General features: G+C 40.7%; 1 protein-coding gene across 3 annotated transcripts in view; it reads left to right on the plus strand.

The window, feature by feature from the left end:
• Nucleotides 1-18,261, plus strand: part of LOC133422494 (disintegrin and metalloproteinase domain-containing protein 11-like) — a 31,307-nt gene extending 13,046 nt beyond the window's left edge. For 2 of the 3 annotated variants that reach the window (XM_061712512.1, XM_061712511.1), the window contains 17 exons: nt 1,670-1,741; nt 2,448-2,614; nt 2,703-2,787; nt 5,838-5,928; nt 6,414-6,465; nt 6,916-7,015; nt 7,138-7,209; nt 7,334-7,426; nt 8,436-8,516; nt 8,607-8,657; nt 8,738-8,801; nt 8,892-8,997; nt 9,828-9,947; nt 10,038-10,206; nt 11,180-11,291; nt 13,284-13,374; nt 15,885-18,261. In XM_061712512.1, coding sequence (XP_061568496.1) covers nt 1,670-1,741; nt 2,448-2,614; nt 2,703-2,787; nt 5,838-5,928; nt 6,414-6,465; nt 6,916-7,015; nt 7,138-7,209; nt 7,334-7,426; nt 8,436-8,516; nt 8,607-8,657; nt 8,738-8,801; nt 8,892-8,997; nt 9,828-9,947; nt 10,038-10,206; nt 11,180-11,291; nt 13,284-13,374; nt 15,885-15,948 — 1,590 coding nt within the window. In that variant the 3' untranslated portion in view covers nt 15,949-18,261. The remainder of the gene's footprint in view (nt 1-1,669; nt 1,742-2,447; nt 2,615-2,702; nt 2,788-5,837; nt 5,929-6,413; nt 6,466-6,915; nt 7,016-7,137; nt 7,210-7,333; nt 7,427-8,435; nt 8,517-8,606; nt 8,658-8,737; nt 8,802-8,891; nt 8,998-9,827; nt 9,948-10,037; nt 10,207-11,179; nt 11,292-13,283; nt 13,375-15,884) is intronic. The other variant, XM_061712513.1, reaches the window with a different exon arrangement.
• Nucleotides 18,262-19,614: the final 1,353 nt, after the last annotated feature.

Raw genomic sequence — 19,614 nt, forward strand, 5'->3', positions numbered from 1 at the left:
CTTACTAGGAATATTTGTCTTATTTCTAGTTAAAATGTCTCATTTTTAGTCATTTTTAGTCTCATTACACTTAAAACAAGGGTCATCGCCAGAAAAATAACTTATTTGACCATTTTCACCTGTTTCAAGTAAATTTTCAATTGAAAAAAGTAGAAAAATCTGCCAGTGGGACAATATTTATCTTCTCATTACAAGCAAAAAAAATGTTCTACTTATTTTTAAGTGAAAATCTACTTGAAACAGGTGAAAATGTTTGTCTTTTGAGTTTTTGAGTCTTGTCTTAAATGTAATGAGATTTTTTTGACTAATAATTAGACATTTTAACTAGAAATAAGACAAATATTCTTGTTAAGATTTTGAGTTTTTGCAGTGTAATAACTAGTGAAATCAATCATGTTGTTCTGATTTGCATTTGTAGTTATTTTATATGTATTAAATAATAGAATAATCAATACAAATAGACAGAGTAATTCCATAAATGTATTTAAAAAACAAACATTTACATTTTCCCTTGAAGCCAAGGTGTGGCGGCTGCCATACCTTGCCATACCCAATTGACGCCCCTGATGCCAGGGTCTGTGTGGAAAACCAGCATGGCTTGTGTACTGTATGTGTGAAGGCACCGGTGATGAAGAAGCATATGGTTACATTGTGGAGAGATGTGCTGTACACCACAACCAGGACAGTAGCTTCGTAGATGCAGAGTCCTGACTGGCCTACAGAGTTTCACGAGGCCTCGTGGACCTAAATAAAGATTGAATGGGTGCTTGTCGAGGAAAGCCACTAAAGACGGTGAGATGCTGCGCTGATGTGGAATGATGAAATATTTCTTTTTCAAGGTTTACATGAACACTTGTTGTTGAAGTGCGAGTATTTAACCTCTCATCGTGATGAAGTGCCATCACAGTCTCTTGTAAGATCGCCTCGAGGTGTGGTTACACGTACAGCACCGATCACGCACAAAACGCTTGGCTGGTGCCTTAAAGGTCAATTAATCCGTTTCTGAATGATGCCACGTCTGTAGATATTTGAACATCTACAAAACACCTCCCTGCCCCTGCCCCCACTGCTCCCAGAGAAAAGACGTTTGCTATGGTTTGAAGAGGCTCATGAAGACCTTTTCTTTTAATTTTTTTACTCATTAAAGTAAGTGTTCTTGGTTAAAAATCAGTTACTTACACTTCCAATTTAAGCTTTTAATCCTTTTTTTTCCTTTTTTTCCTCTCAAAGATGAACATAAATTGGGAGCAGGGGAAAAGATTTCTAAAATATTTGAGTGCAGCAAGGAAAACTGGTCCCTGTTGACTGGTGTGTGTTTGGTGTGTGTTTACTGTCGAGACGCTGAATATTTTTTGAAAATAATGGACATTTAAGTGTAAATTCAAACTAAATTAGTGTTTATTTACTTATTTCGTGAACATAGAGGTCTACAGTATCTGACTGTTTTGACTTCACTAAAATCTTAAAGCTTTTATAATCATCCTTTCATATCTAAATTGAAACACTTGTCAATATTCTGAGCTGAGATACACCTGTGTTAATAAAGATTAGTTAAATGACACTGAGATTTAGTCTTTTCCATTTCCTTTAGTCTCTACGATAATGTGTGTGTGTGTGAGAGAGAGAGATCCATCTCTTAAGCCGTCTGTGCATCTTCGTCTGTCCACAGTTTGTGCAGCTGCGTCGCTCCAGCAGCCAAACCAAGAACTTTGCCAAAGCTGTGGTCAACACAGCAGATACGGTAAGGACTGTGAACCGACCGGCTAACTCTTCACACGACCACCTGTCGGGGTGTGTGTGTGTGTGTGTTTGCTCACTTATCAAAGATAACTCTCTACAGTCACACCCAGTACTGGAGTTGAGGAGTTGGGTTCACTGCTATTTCAACATTTAGAGTCATCACCAGAAAAATAACACCAGAAAAATGTGACAATTTTCACCTTTTTCAGGTAAATATTCACTTGAAATAAGTAGGAAAATCTGCCAGTGGGACAAGATTTATCTTCTTATTACAAGCAAAAAAAATCTTGTTCCACTGGCAGATTTTTCTACTTATTTCAAGTGAAAATCTACTTGAAACAGGTGAAAATGGTTGTTTTTTCCAGTGATGAGTCTTGTTTTAAGTGTAATGAGATTTTTTTTTTACTAAATTGAGACATTTTAACTAGTAATAAGACAAATATTCTTAAGATTTTGAGTTTTTTCAGTGATCCATTTTACTTATGCTGTGAAGGACAAAGGCATATTGATAAGTTCAGAAAACCGTTTTTTATTTTTGCGTCAGCGTCAGTGCTATTATTTGAAATATATTATATTATTTGTAATCAGCACACATTATCTGTCCCCATATGATAAAATCCACCATCCCCCCTGATTTATTTTTTTTTGTACAACTCGAGTACTGGTCACCCCACCAGCAAAGCTAATGGACGTTTCCTGGTCCCCAGATCTATAAGGAACAGCTGAACACAAGGATTGTGCTGGTTGCCATGGAGATCTGGACCTCTAAAAACATGATCCCGATAGACGAGGACCCGCTGATAACGCTGCAGAACTTCATGAAGTACAGGAAGGATAACATCCGGGAGTGGAGTGATGTTATCCATCTCTTCTCGTAAGAGCTCACAACTAGGCCTTAACTGCTTTTGTTGGATTTGGGTTGAGATTTGAAATTTAACATCATAACCTCCCGTGCTTTTCAGAGGCCGCACATTTCACAGCGGCCGCAGTGGGACAGCCTACACCGGAGGAGTGTGTTCTCTGACAAAAGGAGGAGGAATCAATGAGGTGAGAAAAATACTAGTTGTTACAACTAAAAAAAATACTAACTAAAATGACTAAAGCTGAACAAACTGGATGGTAGGACTTCAAAATGAAATTCCTTCAGTTGGTTTTAAAAGGTTTCTCTGCATCAGCGACACTCGGAGGAATAAAACCTTGTTTATCATCTATAAAACTTGAAAAAAAATAAAACTTGAAATTACTAAAGTAAAGTACTAAAGTAATAAAACATAAAACCCACTCTACCTTTTTTGTGTGTTTTAAGGTGTCTAGCAGGTGGATACAAATGTCCAATATTTCTGGTAGTTTTAGAGGAGTTTACTGTCCCTTGTGAAATGTTACAGCACAGAAAAACTCAAAACTAGTACATGCACCTGAAAACTAGCACGTGCACCTCAGTCTTGTACTCCCATCGATGTCAGCACAGCCACAGAAACACCCATGCCTGCTGTAGAGGTTTTTTTATTAGGAGACTGATGGTGATTCAACACCTTCCATCACACTTACAAGCCAGTTTGATCGGCGTAAACACAGATCACTACACCGCACTGATATTCAAACCTTTTCTTGTATTTCTTTCCTTTTCATAATTTATATAATCCACAATTTAAAGTAAGCGATTGAAGCATCTCCTTTTTCCAGGAGGAGGAGCTTGCCATTCCTTCTCACTCGCTGAGTGAAGCGTTTCAGTAGTTGTGTTGTCCTTTCTTGCTGTAAACGCCACAAAACAAGGTTGTCACCTTTTTTCGTTTTTGCAAATCTCCACACGTTCTCTTTTAAGAAGACAGGTCAGGACTGCAGTCGTGTCGGTCCAGTACCTGCACCCATGTCTGTGTAAGGTGTGCAGAATACCAGTTTCCTTTATCTGGAGGGAAAATCCCTGGATGTCCCTCAAAAACATTAATAATTATCATTAATAAGTGCAAAATTACCTTGGTCCGGCACACTGATACAGGTCCGAACCATCACAGTCCCTGGCTTTTAGACTTGTTGCTTAGTAACTGTCTGGATGATTCTTTTTGCTAAATAAAATCAAACAAAAAATCTGGAATAACAAAAAAGAAAGTCCAAAGTGCTCAGAAGGTTCATCTAAGTCGTGTGACGAAGGTGCTCTTTGGTGGGAAAAAGGATATCAAAAAAGAAGAAAAATCCAAGGCACTCTTCTGCAAATATAAAAAGCCTTTATTTGAATTGGCTATTTCATGTAGAAAATATTTTAAAAATGGGTTACAGCCCACGCGTTTCGGCCACAGCCTTCCTCAGGGTGTAACACTCAATGCATTGATTCTCCTTAAATGGGATGATTGAAAACACGTGGGCAGGTGGGAGGACAAATACAAAACAAGAGAAACAACAGATAATGTCCAATAGATGGCTCCACCAATTGTCAAACAACCAAACACTGGAGATTAGGAGAAGAAAAGTTACAAAAAAATCTGGAAATATTACTCAACATTTCGGTTGTGTTTTGGTCCAACCCAGATGTGGCCTCTGGTCAAGGTTGACGTAAAACTTCTCATTTGAACAGTCAAAGTTATAAGTGACTTTATGAACATAGCTCCATGTTAACACAGGTTTGCCCAAGTAACATCCATGTGGTAATAAAAGCCGCTGATGGATGACAGGACCTGAAGCCGTGCAGCCTGAGGGGTCAGAGTTCTTCAAAATTCCTCAAGTTGATTGATTATGATATTCTCTATATTGAAGTCCTTTATTGACACCAAGCTCATCACACACTGTAGGGACAGAAATAAGAAAATTATGTCATTCTTTGAGGAACATTATTCTTAAAGATTTCAATGATGATGACACACAAGTGGAGATTCTTTGCTCATGTCTCACATGGATGCTGCTTTGGTAGCAAGTCATTGTTAATTTAACCTGTTGATTACCTCTTTTTAACAGGTTTCAGGCCTTAAATGCGCAAAATGATATGCTTTATGATTAAAAATTAAATGAAGATTAATTTGCCTAACTACAAACACATGGAGTGCTGCTGGGTGTATGAAAAGTATAATTCAGGTGCTCTTCGGCATGGGGATCCAAAAGATTGAAAAACAATTTAAAAAAACCGAGGCACTCAAGAAGTTAGAAAAATATAAAAAGCCTTTATTGAATCATGCCTTAGTAAAAGTTAAAAAATGCCAACATGTTTCGGCCATGTAGGCCTTCTTCAAGGCAGATAACAAAGACAAAGGGGTCTCCTTCAAGCAGCTCTTTAAACACAGGTAAGCAGTCACATGATCAGCTCAGGTGGTATCAATTAACCTGGTAGGAGCAAACAGGCACATCAATCAGATGCAGAGGAGAACAAACAAACAACCAATCAGCATAAGCAGCAAAGAAAGACACAAAGAGCAATAAAAACACAAAAGACAACCGAAAAAGAAATTATAAAGTAATATTTTTCAAGTGTTTTGAAGGTGAAAGAAAACTTTTTAAATGTTTTAAAGCAGGAAAATTGATCAAATTATAAAAATGTTTCAAGGAAATCTAAAGTTTCTAATCATCTAAAAGTAGACAAAATATTTCAAAATAACTTTTAAATACAAAAAGATTCTTTCAATATCTCTAACAATACCTAGTTACACAAAGTAGAAAAAAAAGGAAGACCAAAAATATATAGGAGGACTAATTAATCAAACAAAAGATAAACAATATGTGATATTAAACAGGGAGCCCCAACACTTACAAAAAAGGCGAGAAGTCCAGTTCACCATTGAGATCTGGGTAATGGGTAAAGCTTTCAATGTATAGATCCAGAACGATTCTCTCTGTAAGAGCCTTTTCAATCTGTCTCCACCCCTTATTGAGTTTTCTATATGCTCTATGCCAGATATGTTTAAAGAGTCACAGCTACCATGGTTAGTTTCTTTATAATGTACTGCCATAGGATATAGTGGGTTGCCAGTTCTTATAGCATGTTTGTGTTCAGCCAATCTTACCTTCAGTTTGCGTTTTGTCCTGCCAATTTTGATTAATTTGCGTTGATACAATATAATTTTTGCATTGTTTATGTGTGTGTTTCATGTTATTTGGGTTTGTTTTCTTTCCAGTATGGGAATGTCGGTGCAATGGCCATCACTTTGTGCCAGAGTCTCGGCCAGAACATTGGGATGAAGTGGAACAACGCACGGACCTCTGCAAGTAAGACGGCAGAACGGGGTTTTAATAGGCAGCGACCCGGATGCTAAAAACCCGACATTAAGGAAAGGAAATCAAGGAAAACTGGGATTAAGGGAGAGGAGGCTACTGGTGGGTAGTGGAGGTGTTGCCAGCAGCAGACATGGCGTCGTATCCCTGTCCGGCAGTTCTCTCCTGTAATTACGCTTTTACATGAGTTGATCCATCACCTGCATTGGAGGAGGACTGAGAGTTGTTGTAAAGTGTTGCATTGCTGCAGCAGAGGAGGAAGGATCGGGTTCGTTATCCGGTGGCAGGGATCGATGCTCAGTCAGTGTGGCCTCCAGCCAATTTCCAGTCCCACAAAAGGGGTTTATTCTATGTTTTAGATCAGGTTTTTCAGCTCTCATTGTACATCTAGATCTTTAACTGATTGTATCCCCCGGTTTTTGTGTCATCTTGGTGCCTCTCATCTGTGTTTTCTCTCTCTCTCTCTGTCGTGCTTGCAGGTGATTGCCGGTGTCCCGATGCCTGGGTGGGCTGCATCATGGAAGACACCGGGTAAGATTCCTCAAAAGTTCAAGGTTCTTCTCTTAATATACTTGAATTAAAACTATTAAGCCTTTGTATCAAACAGATACTTTGGCATTCACTGATTCCTCAAGCTCCTCGTGTTCGTATTAGAATTGAAACAAATCTGTCAAAACAGTTTAAGAATCGCAAATGTTGGACTAAAGGTATTTGCCACATGAGTGGCTTGGATCTGGCTCCCCTTGACAGATGGAACAATAAACATTATTTATTTGAGTAATATCTTACTGCAGATGGTAACATTTATGTCAGATTGCAAAGTGACGGCACAGACTCCCACAGTGGATCTGGCATCCTTTTATTGGCAGAAGACCAGTGTTTTTATTCTATGTCTTTGTGTGTGTGTGTGTGTGTGTGTGTGTGTGTGTGTGTGTGTGTGTGTGTGTGTGTGTGTGTGTGTGTGTGTGGGGGTGATCACAGATTCTATTTGCCCAGAAAGTTTTCTCGCTGCAGCATTGACGAGTACATCCAGTTCCTGCTCCAGGGGGGTGGGAGCTGTCTTTTCAACAAACCCTATAAGGTGAAGGCCATTTGGGCTGGGGGGCGATCGTCTGCCTCAGACACAGAATATTATAGTCTTAATTTCTGTAACCAACACGATTCTCTGCATCAAGTCAACAGTTTATCGTGTTATTATTTCAGCTGTTGGACCCTCCGGATTGTGGGAATGGCTTTGTGGAGCTAGGAGAAGAATGCGACTGCGGATCCCAGGTGGTACGTAGCCGGCTGGACTTTGTGTGTCGGTGGCATCTCCACTCCACGTCTGTCTTCTGACACGTGTGGTTGTTTTGTGGAGCTCAGCTCCTAATGTTTTGTTTTGTCCTCCCCGTGGCTGCAGGAATGCGCCCGCAGCGGAGGGGCCTGCTGTAAAAAGTGCACCCTTACCCATGATGCCATGTGCAGCGACGGACTCTGCTGCAGTGGCTGCAAGGTGGGTTGGTGTTAGGGATGGGCGGTATGGACTAAAAAATTTATCACAATAATTTCTGGCATTTATCCCGATAACGGTAAAAATGATGATAAAAAAATTACCAATTCAACTCCATCTTTTTAACTATTAATCTATCACCAAATTCAGTCATTGGAGCCCCCAAATCCATGCTCTAAAAGAATACTAAATGCTACTAAACTACACCAATTAAATTGAATTGATAAAACCAATTAAATGAGTCCACCTGTACTGCAAAACTGTAATGACTCAAGCTCCTCACTCTCAGATCCGCCATGTTTGTTACACAAACACGTATCAATGGGAATTTATCCTTTTCTTTCTTTGTTTCTTTGTTTCTTTGTTTCTTTCTTTCTTTCGATGACAAATTCTTACCGTGGGGAATTTTTTTGGACGGTATATCGTGAACGGTAAAATATCGTCCATCCCTAGTTGGTGTGCAATCCAACTCAGTTTACAGGAGATGGGAATTTGTGAATTTTGGGAACTTACGAATCCATATTTCTGTGAGTAAATTTAAAGGATTAAATCGAACGTCCAACCTCATGGTTCGGATTTGTTTTGCTCTGGTTTGTTTTCTTTTCAAACCATGAATTTACATTTATAGAGGCAGTTGCCCAGGTTACCCAGTTCACTGCTGGCGCCCAAATGTTGTAAGCAGCGGCGTTTCGTTATAATAAAGTGTCCTTGGGGGCCGCTCGGTGGTGCAGTGGGTTAAGCGGCGGCTCATATACTGAGGCTACAGTCCTCCTCCTGCAGCGGTCGCGGGTTCGAATCCAGCCCGCGCACCTTTGCTGCGTGTCTTCCCCGTTCTCTCTCTCTACCCCTTTCCAGTCTGCATCTCAATAAAGGGCCACTAGAGCCCAAAAAAATCTTTAAAAAAAAAAATAATAATAATAAAGTGTCCTTGGATTGCTTCTGTCGTGATTTGATGCTGTGAATAAAGTGGATCCACCTGCGTTACCTGACACCTGTTGATCCTGCCTCGTAGTACGAGCAGAGAGGCGTCGTGTGTCGAGAGGCCCTCAACGACTGTGACATCCCAGAAACGTGCACCGGAGACTCCAGCCAGGTGAAACTCTCCTCGGGGGAATGTTGGACTAATCTGTCACATCATTTTAAACGCATCGTTAATCGTGTTTTGCACATGATCTTTTTGCAGTGTCCTTACAATGTCCACAAGCTGGATGGTTACACGTGTGACAGCAGCCAGGTAAGGCCTGCTTTGTGCCGTCTCTTCGGTCTGGAGTTGACACGGTGGTGTAGCTGAACGAAGCTGTTTCACCTCCTCAGGGACGGTGTTATGCTGGAAGATGCAGAACTCGTGATGGACAGTGCCGGGGACTCTGGGGATATAGTAAGCACAAAACACAAACTGGAAAATCTTTTATAGTTATGCTTTCCTGCTGTTATATGTAATATGTTTGTTTTTTTCATTTGCTATCAGATTCAGCAGACAGGTTTTGCTATGAGAAGCTGAATGCTGAGGGCACAGAGAAGGGAAACTGTGGTCGGGGTCCCGAGGGCCAAGGCTGGCAACAGTGCAACAAGCCGTGAGTTTGAGCGCTGCCCTGTGCTCAGTACTAGAGTTGTAAAAAAAAATCAGGGGGGATGGTGGATTTTATCATATGGGGACAGATATTTTTTGCTGATTACAAATAATATAATATATTACAAATAATAGCACTGACCAGAACACCTGCAGAAATACTGCAGGAATGACATAGCAGCAGTTAAATGCAGCCTTCTGTAAGCTTTAAATACCCACTGGGCTTACATCAAATACATCAAAACACAAAAATAAAAACAGTTTTCTGAACTTATCAATATGACTCTGTCCTTCACAGGATAAGTAAAATGGATCACTGCAAAAACTCAAAATCTTAACAAGAATATTTGTCTTATTTCTAGTTAAAATGTCTCATTTTAGTAAAAGAAATCTCATTACACTTAAAACAAGACTCATCACTGGAAAAAACAACAATTTTCACCTGTTTCAAGTAGAAAAAGTAGAAAAATCTGCCAGTGGAACAAGATTTTTTTGCTTGTAATGAGAAGATAAATCTTGTCCCACTGGCAGATTTTCCTACTTATTTCAAGTGAAAATTTAGCTGAAACAGGTGAAAATTGTCACATTTTTCTGGTGTTATTTTTCTGGTGATGACTCTAAATGTTGAAATAGCAGTAAAACCACATTCATTGATGAAATGACATAAGGGATGGAAAGGGGGGATGGCAGTTTCACAGGGGGGATGATTTTGACCGTTTTTATTTCAGGGGGGATGCCATCCCCCCTCAACTCCAGTACTGCCTTTGCATCTCTCAGGCGCTCTGTCTGTTAGGGCTGGATAACTGAAAGATCTCTCCCATCCACTTACCCCAGGGATGTTTTATGTGGATTCCTCTTCTGTGCCAACATCACAACGAAGCCAAAGTTTGGTGACCTGCAGGGCGAGGTGACCAGCTTCACCCTCTTCCATCAGAACAAGTACCTGGACTGCAGGTGGGCTCGTCGCGTGCAGCTCATCTGCTGCATTTAACTGAGCAGGAATGTTCTCACCGGGTTAACGCCGTCTTTGGCTGCTCTTCTCAGAGGCGGCCATGCTCTTCTGGAGGACGGCTCGGACCTGGGCTACGTGGAGGACGGCACTCCCTGCGGTCCCAACATGATGTGTTTGGAGAGGCGCTGCCTCCCTGTGGCGGCGTTCAACCTCAGCACATGTTCGGGATCCAACTTTGAACGAATCTGCTCCGACCATGGGGTAAAAACTTCAGGAAACACTCGATTAGTGCGTCTGTATTAACACAGAATCAAATCAGAAAGAATTTGAACGTTTCTTCAGATCTTTACAAGTTGCTATCAAACATTTATGTTTGACGTGCTTGCAACTTTGTTTTGAGCGTTTGTTACTCTTCGTTACCTCTCAGTGGGTCGTTTGTTGTTATGTTTTTCCTCATAAAAGATTGAATCGATTTGATAGATACATTTAAAATGAAATAAAATCCGGCTGCCCAAAGATAAATGCACACAAAACTAAAAGTATTAAGAATTATTACCAGGAGAACACATTAAGATCGACAGTTTTCAGTTGCATAAAATAAATCAATTACTTTTCCTTATTTCTTTAAATGTCTCCAAATCTTTAAAACGTCTTTCTTAATTACGTTGATATTTTTGAAAACAAACGCTGGAAAGGTTAATTTAACTCCCTGGAGCCCCTCAGTACGGGGGGCAATTTATTTATAGAGCACATTTAAAACAGAGATTACTGACCAAAGTGCTGTACATGATAGTAATATTTTATTTTTTAAAGAAAGAAAAAACATTCAGTGACAACAAATAAATCACAAATGTCACCTAAAAACAGACTGGGGGGGCACTGGGAAAGCTAGTGAATAGAGTTGACATTTTAATCTAAAAGGCCACACGCCCTATCACCTTTCAGTTTCAGCCATGAGAGCGGAAAGGCGCATTTATTTAGAAGGCTGAATTTTAATAAGCAGATTATTTTGCAACAATATGTTTTTTAAGGGTGTATTTCTTTTAAAAAACTGAAATGCTAGAACACATGAAACTACCTGTGGCTTTCAAACTACACAAATACCCACAAAAGTTATACTAAACTAATTTCAACTCATTTTTGGAGTCTGTATCTGTCAGAAGTCTCAAATGCACCAACATTTCCTCGGTTCTCTCTTAAAGCTGATATGATGCTTTTCATTTCCGTCTTGCAGACGTGCAGCAATGAGGTGAGGTGCATCTGTGACAGGGACTACACGGGGACGGACTGCAGTGTGTTTGATCCCATCCCTGAACCAACGGTCCCAACAGGACCAGAGAAGAAAGGTCTGTAGAAGCCCTCTACATGTACCGCTCTTTCTTCCTGTCCCCCTCTCATATCCCCCTCATAGTCTCATCATCGCTGTAGGTTTCTTCTTTTTGCTTCATGTGCTGGAGCCACAGCTTTTGTTCACGGAGTTCGAAAGTTCCCCTGAATGTTGTGTCGATGTTGGACCCGTGGTGTGTCTCCCTCCTGCTGAGTCTTGGTTTTGGAGTATGAGTGTTGTGTTGAGACGTGAGACCAAACCCCCCCCAAAACAAAAATTTAAAAAAGGTTTTTCTTATCCGGACATAATCAAAGAAAAGTTAACTGGACTTTTAAGGGTCTGAAAATTTGATCGATACTAAAAATACGTGACATATCAGGCCATTTTTTGAGCCATACTGCAGAAACGGCATTTAAAAACTGTACATCTATTACCAGGACACGTTGAGACTTTTATGAACAATTTGAGCAAAAACATTGCATAGATTATGAACCTGAGATATAAAATTATCTTTTTCTTAAAATTGATTTAATTTGTCATCATTTTATTTTTGCACTTTCAACCTACAACACATTTAAAAAAAGTTTAGTTTAGTACAGGTAAGGAGAACAAATGTTATTTATTTCAACAGGCGACGTGACCAGGAGAGTGTAACGACTTAACTAAAAGCAGTTAAATACAAAAGTCCATGAAAGGACGAGACTTTAAGGAGCAAAGACGGCCAGAGTCTCCACTTTGGCCTCAAGTGTGTGTGAAAATCATTGCAATGTTTAAAAACGACTGCTTAGGCTTGAAACCCTGATAACCCTGAGGACCCTGAGGACCAGATTATCTTTTTTCTGTTTTGTCCTGATAGGTAAAGGTCTTAGAATTTAAAGAAGGTTGTCGTTACTTCTGCATATATGTGTGTGTCAGTACTGGATACGTTGCAGGCGCTGCCACTTGACAGAACCATTGAGCAGCTGCTCTTATAGGCCCATGAAGCCACCCTGAGCAAGAGGCTGAAAGAGCAGGAGAGGGGGGATGAGCACAGTGTAATGCACAGAGGTGTCAAAAGTATTCACATTCATTACTCAGGTAGAAGTATAGATACTAGAGTTTAAAAATACTCCTGTTGAAGTATCAACTCAAGTTTTTTACTCAAATAAAAGTATAAAGGTACTGGTTTCAAAACTACTTAAAGTATAAAAGTAAAAGTAATGTAAGGGGGAAAAAGCCATTAAGGACAAAGGCCATTGAAAATGAATGCATCTTAGTATAATGCAAATATATTAAAGAACCATATATGTGTACTATTGAGCATTAACATGTGTTTCAGAGAGCAGAAGATGTGACTACCGGTAGTTGCCTATAAGTATTGTAATGCAAAGTGTAGTGCAAAAAGTCAAACTTCAGAGGCATGTTATCATTTATCCTAACCTTTATTGGAATGTACATCCAAGTTTAGTTGCAGGAATCTGAGGGAACGGATGTAAGAACAAAACTGGACAAGAACATCTGAAACAACCACAACCAAATTCACTCTATCCGGATGGAGCAATTTAACTGGATAGTTTTTTTTTTTAAAGGCCAAAATGAAATAGAGTAACGAGGCTGTTTTTAAAATGTAAAGAGTAAAAAGTACAGATAATTGTGTGAAAATGTAAGGAGTAAAAGTAAAAAGTCGTCTGAAAAATAATTACTCCAGTGAAGATAACCAAAATTTCTACTTAAGTAAGGTAACAAAGTATTTGTACTTCGTTACTTGACACCTCTGGTAATGCAACACTCTCTCCTAACTGTTGTCTCCCTCGCTCACCCGCCTGTTCTCCCATCTCCACCCCCCGTGCCGGTTTCCTCCTCCTCTCTGTCTCTGTCTGCAGGTATCTCCCCATCTGCCTCTCTCTTTCTACACTTGATGTTGTTGAAGTACGGTGTTGACGCTGTCTCTGATGTGTTGTTTTTAGTGGTGTTGTTTTGTTTCTGCCCCACCTTTACCTCCTCCTCCTCCTCCCTTCCTTCCTCTGCGCAGGTCCCAGTGGCACCAATATCATAATAGGGTCCATCGCAGGTGCTATTCTCCTGGCAGCTATAGTCCTAGGGGGAACAGGATGGGGATTTAAGTAAGAGTTCTGGCATGCCTTTGTGTACCTGTCTGCTTCCTCCCACGATCACCCCTCCCCTGATGAATGCAGCGCGTTGCTCAGCCCTGGGGAGGGGAAACTGCGAGCGTGGCGTCCAAGACATGTTAATGCCTGAATGCTTTTGGCTTTAAAACTCAAACATCCCAGCTGTCGTTTTTATTTTCAAATCTTGAGTCAAAGGTCCGTCCTGCACCTTTCCCACCCCTCCTTCCCCCCTTGAGCCCACTCTTTTGTACTAATGAGAGGGCAGGAGCCAGATGTTTCCCTGCCAGGATCTGCTGCACAGCAGCGCTCCTCCACTCCACCATAACTCACCTGACTTACCTACCGCTGCCACTTTTTTTTTTTCTAACTTACCTAAATGTTCAGAAAAAGAACATCTTTCTAACCTTCGGTGCACCTTTTAGCCTCCATTGCTTTTTTTTCTGCCCCACGTTTTAAGATTTCTTTCTTATCCCAAACTACCTTGCTGAAATGCCACATCTGCGCTCCACCCATGCATGCTTGCAGTTGTTTATTCCTTAAGGCCTGACCTAAGAGGACTGCCTTTATACTTTATTTTATTTTATTTAATTACATTTATGATGAATGATCGGACATGGATTGATAATTAAAAGGCTTTGTTTAGGGTTTTATAGCATGCAGTTAGTCCTCTTGGGGCCAGGGGTAAGTGTCTGTGCACGTCTGCAGGGTTGAAGCATGAGCTCCTGCAGCTTCTGTAGGACTGGGCTACTGTACCTGCTGCATGCGATGTTGTCACTGCAACCTGGCGAGAGGTTTTAGTGAAGGACATGCAGATGAACGATACGGTCATGTGTAAATCATGGTACACCCAACTTTTCATCGTGTTTGAGTGTGTAAACATACATCATGTGATCACAGTGATAAATACCTCAGATGGCAACATCAAGTTTTGGCATGTCAATAATAATAATAATACATTTTATTTATAGGGCGCCTTTCATGGCACTCAAGGTCGCCGTACATCAAATAAAATCGATAAAATAATTAAGACAGACTCATAAAATATAAACAGACTGCACAGAACACGTAGCAGAGCAGCCACAAACAGGGGAAACATCAGGTCTCATATGCCAGTCTAAAAATGTGGGTTTTGAGGAGGGACTTAAAATGGGAGAAGTTATGTTATTATTAACTAAACAAAACATAACATAACATAAAACATAAAAACATAAAAATATATATAATCTGGGCAATACTAAGTTCCTCCATGATTCAATAGCTTTAAGCTCCACCTTTAGCTTCAGTAAGCTGCGGTAGCTCTTTTCTTTATAACTTATAACTAATTCACTTAGTTGTGGGGTCATTTTGGCCAATCCTTCTTTACTTCAGTGGTTCAGTTCAGTGTGCTTTGGGGGTATTTGCTCGTGCACAGCTCCTATAAGGTCAGTATTTCAGCTGGGTCGACTTCTGCACGTGGCTGTGTCCATTGATAAAACTTTCCTTTTGTGATGATGAAGATTTCTTTGTGTGCTTAAGATCACATTGTTGAGTTCTTGGATTTCTCGCTATTTCTTCTTCATCCTTGTCAAGTGGTAGAACAACAGTTTGCTGCAATGCCTGTAAAAAAAAAATAAACAACTGATGCGCAACATTCATCAGCTGAAACTGGCGTAGAATATTCTTTATTTATAAAAAAACAACCTACACTTTCCCCTAACAGTTGATGAAGTAACGAGCAATCCTCGGCTTGCGTAACCTACGTGCATAGCTGCGAGGCAGAAATATAACTGAGACTTTAGACAGAAGAGACTTTCTTCAGGCAACGTTTTCAGACAGACCCTTCCTGTTCAGTCTTCTGCTGCCATGACCTTTAACATTGAACATGTTGAGTGAGACCTGTAGGGTCTGAGATGCAAGTTTTGGGTTTGTTTTTTTCTAAAAGATTGCACAGTCTGACCTTAGGGCAGATTTGCTGGCATGTTAACTCCTGGGAAAGTTGTAAAGTCTCTTGAATGCTTAGCACTCATGAATATCTATTCTCAGAGCAGAACGTTGTTTATTTTGGGGGTGCAATGGTCTTCTTTAAGATCTTTGCTTATGTCTTTCCACCATGGCATTGTGTTAATACACACCTGAAGGCTCCAGAACAGCAAGCTGCCAACACATCTGTTTGTATAGAGGTGTGGACGCCTGCTGATGATCAACTCATCAAGGCTGAAGAGAAGCAGCAACTACAGTAGCTGCAACTGGCAGCAGGAAGGGGGTACTTAGTATTGCCCCCTTTTTGTTTCTATGAGCTTTTTATATTATTAAAATTTTTTATACACACACAAAGAAAAAAAACATAACGTCAAAAGACAGGGGCCAACTTTTGCGTCACATATTGACTGACTGAATTGTTTGATTAGTGCTTAGTCCTAAAACTAATAACTTATAACAGTCATCACGTTGTTATTTTCTGATTCTTGTTGATGGAATATGTTTTGACACTTTGTCTCTTCTCTTGGCATGCTCATGGGATGCAGGAACATTCGAAGAGGAAGGTATAAACCTTGCGCAGCCGTGACCATGAAATGCTGTGTCCGTTGAACCATGTGTGACAGTAGCCTCAAGCATTTCATGTCATCTCATCTGAGCTCAGATCTGCTCAGCGGGGCTGCTACTTCCATCAAATACCATCTGAGCATCATCATTCATGCAGTGCCTTATAGTGTCTCCGCACAGCTCCTTGAATCTTCAATATATGCAACAACTCATCATCTCCTCAGTCCCATAAAACGAGTTTCATTCCAGTAAAGCAGTGGATTTTTCACACCCGTCTTGATCACCTGCCTCTTTGGATCCGTATTTGTTTCTTCTTGTTAAAAATCGTTCCACTTTCTTTTCTATTTCAGATCTGGAGGAGGATAAGATCCTCGTCTCTCTTTCTGTCTGTGTCCTGTCCACTCCCGTCTTCCTCCTCACACTGTGTTGTTTCCACATTGAAGAAGAGGGGAATAAAAAAAAAAAAAAAGTCTTCCATTTACAATCCCCAACCTCTCCAGATCTCTTCAGACTGCCGTTTCCTCCGTGCTCCCCGTCTGTCCTCCTGTCTGTCCTTTTTTTTTGCCTCTTCGGGGCCCGTGGGGCTCCTCTCACCCTGCCAGCCAAATCATTATCACGTGGCTGCTGCCAGCGGGCTGTGAGGATTGTGTCCCGGCTGCGTCCAGAGCGAGCAGGTGGCTTCCCCCTCCCCGTGGGAGACACCAGGGTCTTCCCCCGGCGCAGGGACTCCATGAATGTGTTTTGGTGTCATTTCCCCCCCTGTCTCAGACATATCAGCAGCGGACCAGTTTGATAGGAGACATGTCCTTCCGACGCCTGCCTGCCTGCACACAGAGTCGACCGACCGCCACTCGAGCCCACAGTTAAATTCTGGACTGTCACAGACCGAAGAAAATGTTCCAGAAGCGGAATCGCTCTTTTTTTTTTTCTCTCTTTTTCGTAAAAGAAAAGGACCTGAGGCTCAGTTCCTCCACGGCCGGGCCTTGACCAGTTGCATTTTAAAATGGACCGTGGCCTGTTTTAATCTACAACATTTGGCAAGAAAGGGACATAAATGAAGAAGAAATCCTGTTTGCATACTTTCCAAAGAGGGACAGAGGAAGATCATGTTTAGTGCCATTTGTTCTTACCTTGGGGTGTCCTGCCTCACAACAAGTTTTCAGGTACAAATAGAGAAGCTGGGTGTTATGGTTTTGGGATCATTTAAAAAAAAAAAAAGAAAAGGTAAAACCACTTAACTATGAAGCAGCAAAGACCGCAACTTAGTGTTTTCAACGTCAGACCAACCAATATACATTCCACTGAATCTGTCTGTACGTCCTCGCCACTTCCAAAGTTTGTAGGCTGTTTACTCCGTGTGTCTGTTCCAGAGTGAATGTATGAGCGTCAAAGATTTTTAAAGAAAGGCAAGAATGTATGTGTTAACATTAATGTTGTGGGCGGTTTAGCCCACACTTTTAACACTCCTCCTATCACGGTTAGATGGGCAGGTTTTTACCTCTAGAGGATCATCTTTCTACAGCCACTTGTTTACTGCAGCCATGAAGCCATGATGGCAGCACATTAACAACCGTGTTTATGTAACGCATCTAAAGACAATGAGCACTTGACCACTGTAAGCACACCCGACTAAATCTGTGTAAAATATGTTGAATGTTAAATGCAATGTACGAAGATTTATTTAGAGCTATATCAAATAGTTTTGTTTTCTGCAAACGTTAAGCTATCCGTCTGTTTGACGCGACCTGCATCTGCCAACCTCCCCCGTAGACGGCGCCTTCCGTGCATCTTTAAATGTGGCGAGTGAGCTGAGCAAGCCGCCGGCTCACTGTGAAATTAAATCTTTTGTACATTTGTTGATAGTTCTGGGAGCCAGGTAAACTCATCTGCCAAGAACCTTTGTATCGACGCTGGCTGTAAATGAGATTAAGAAGATGTGGTTTGGGGTCCAAGAGGCAAAGCCTGTGTGATACTTTAAAGCCACATTCCCACTGAGCAGTGCAGGTACAGTCCTGATCTAGCTTGTACTTCCACTGCCAGGTGTGTTGGCCAGATGGCTGTAAGATATCCAACACATCATATTCTTGCTTGTTGTGCAAGAAGAAGCTCAGCTTTATTTCAGAAAAGATTCACGATGGTGCATTTTGCGTTATCTCCGTGTCTTCTCGTGGAAAAACTGATCTTGTGTCGACCGATTAACTTCATGCCCGTGTTTCAAGCTCCACCTCAAACATGCCAGTGGCATCAGGAAGTGGTACGGTATGGTTCTTGGCTTTTCATGATGGAAACACGGATGATTAATGCAGACGAGACTGTACCCGACTGTGCCATGCTGCTCCGTGGAAATGGGCTGTCAGAGTGGTTTGTTGGAGCCTTGCACTATGGTTGTTAATATTACAACATGGATATACTATCGGGGGAGGGGCAAAATGAGATGCATCTGACACCATATTTTTAGACACTACCTTTTTGAACCGAAACAACGGAAAAGAATGAACTGATGCTTGTAGATGAATTTCAAATGAAAGAAAAAATAAAATACTAATAAAACCTGAACCCGTCACACGCCCTCTCAGATGTCTTTCTGTGGTGGAGTTTAATGACTCTAGGATGTTTAATAGTTGAGTCCAGAGTGTGAAATCATACGTCAGTCCTTCCCAAATGTGAGTTAATGTAGTTACAATTAGAACGTCAATCATTGAGTGTCTCATTTCAGCCACCTGTATCCGCGATCATATTTTTTCAGTCGTTACCCACAATTCATGACCACAGGTGAGAGCGGGAACGTAGATCGACCAATAAACAAAGAGCCTTTGCCTTTTGGTTCAGTTCTTTGTTCACCGTAACAGACTGGTGAAAAGTCTGCAAAGCTGCAGATTAGGCCTGTGTTGAAAAGATCGATTCTCCGATTTTAAATCGATTCTCATATTCATTACTAAAAATGTCTAAATATGTCTAAAGATCGATTTAAAAAAAAAAAAAAAAGATTTTTTTTTTTTTTTCATCATTACATTACAACTTTGGTACTTTTTTGTTTATGCCCAAAAAAGGAATATTTTGTTGGACACGAGAATAACTGGTGCCATGTTTTTGCCTTTAAATATGTTTAAAGGTATGAAAACGTTAAAGTTTTCAGTTATAATTGCATACATTTTTTGAATTTCTTTGCTTTATTATACTGTCTTGGGGTTACATTTGCATAAATGTTAAAAACCAAATTCTCATAAATGGGGAAAAAATAAAAGCGATTTCTTTCGTCCTCTGTTTCCTCCCTGGATCTGTTTGATAATTCTGACCCACACGATGTTTCTGAAAGCAGTTCTATCAGCATTCTGGGAGCTGATTGGTCCTTACAGCATCATTAGCTGCAATACTTGCTGTTGAATCTCAATATAATACTAGTATTAATATGTTGCAGAACTACAGTCATATCATTCATGCAACAGCTGAAAAAACAGTTTTATTAACAGTAACCCAAATCAATATCGGATCGAATCGAATCGGATCGTGATAATCAATTCTGAATCTTAAGAATCGGAATCGAATCGATTCTTGATATTTGAATCAATCCCCAGCCCTACTGCAGATGCTGCACCAATCTGCCTGTCAATCCCCTGCACCCTTTTCCTCTTACTCGTGAACAAGACCCCTTCAACTTAAACTCCTCCACTTGAGGTGGTGATTCTCATCTCTGTTGCTTCACTCTGGGCC

Source organism: Cololabis saira, chromosome 21, assembly GCF_033807715.1.
Source record: "Cololabis saira isolate AMF1-May2022 chromosome 21, fColSai1.1, whole genome shotgun sequence".
In the NCBI taxonomy this organism is placed as follows: domain Eukaryota; kingdom Metazoa; phylum Chordata; class Actinopteri; order Beloniformes; family Belonidae; genus Cololabis; species Cololabis saira.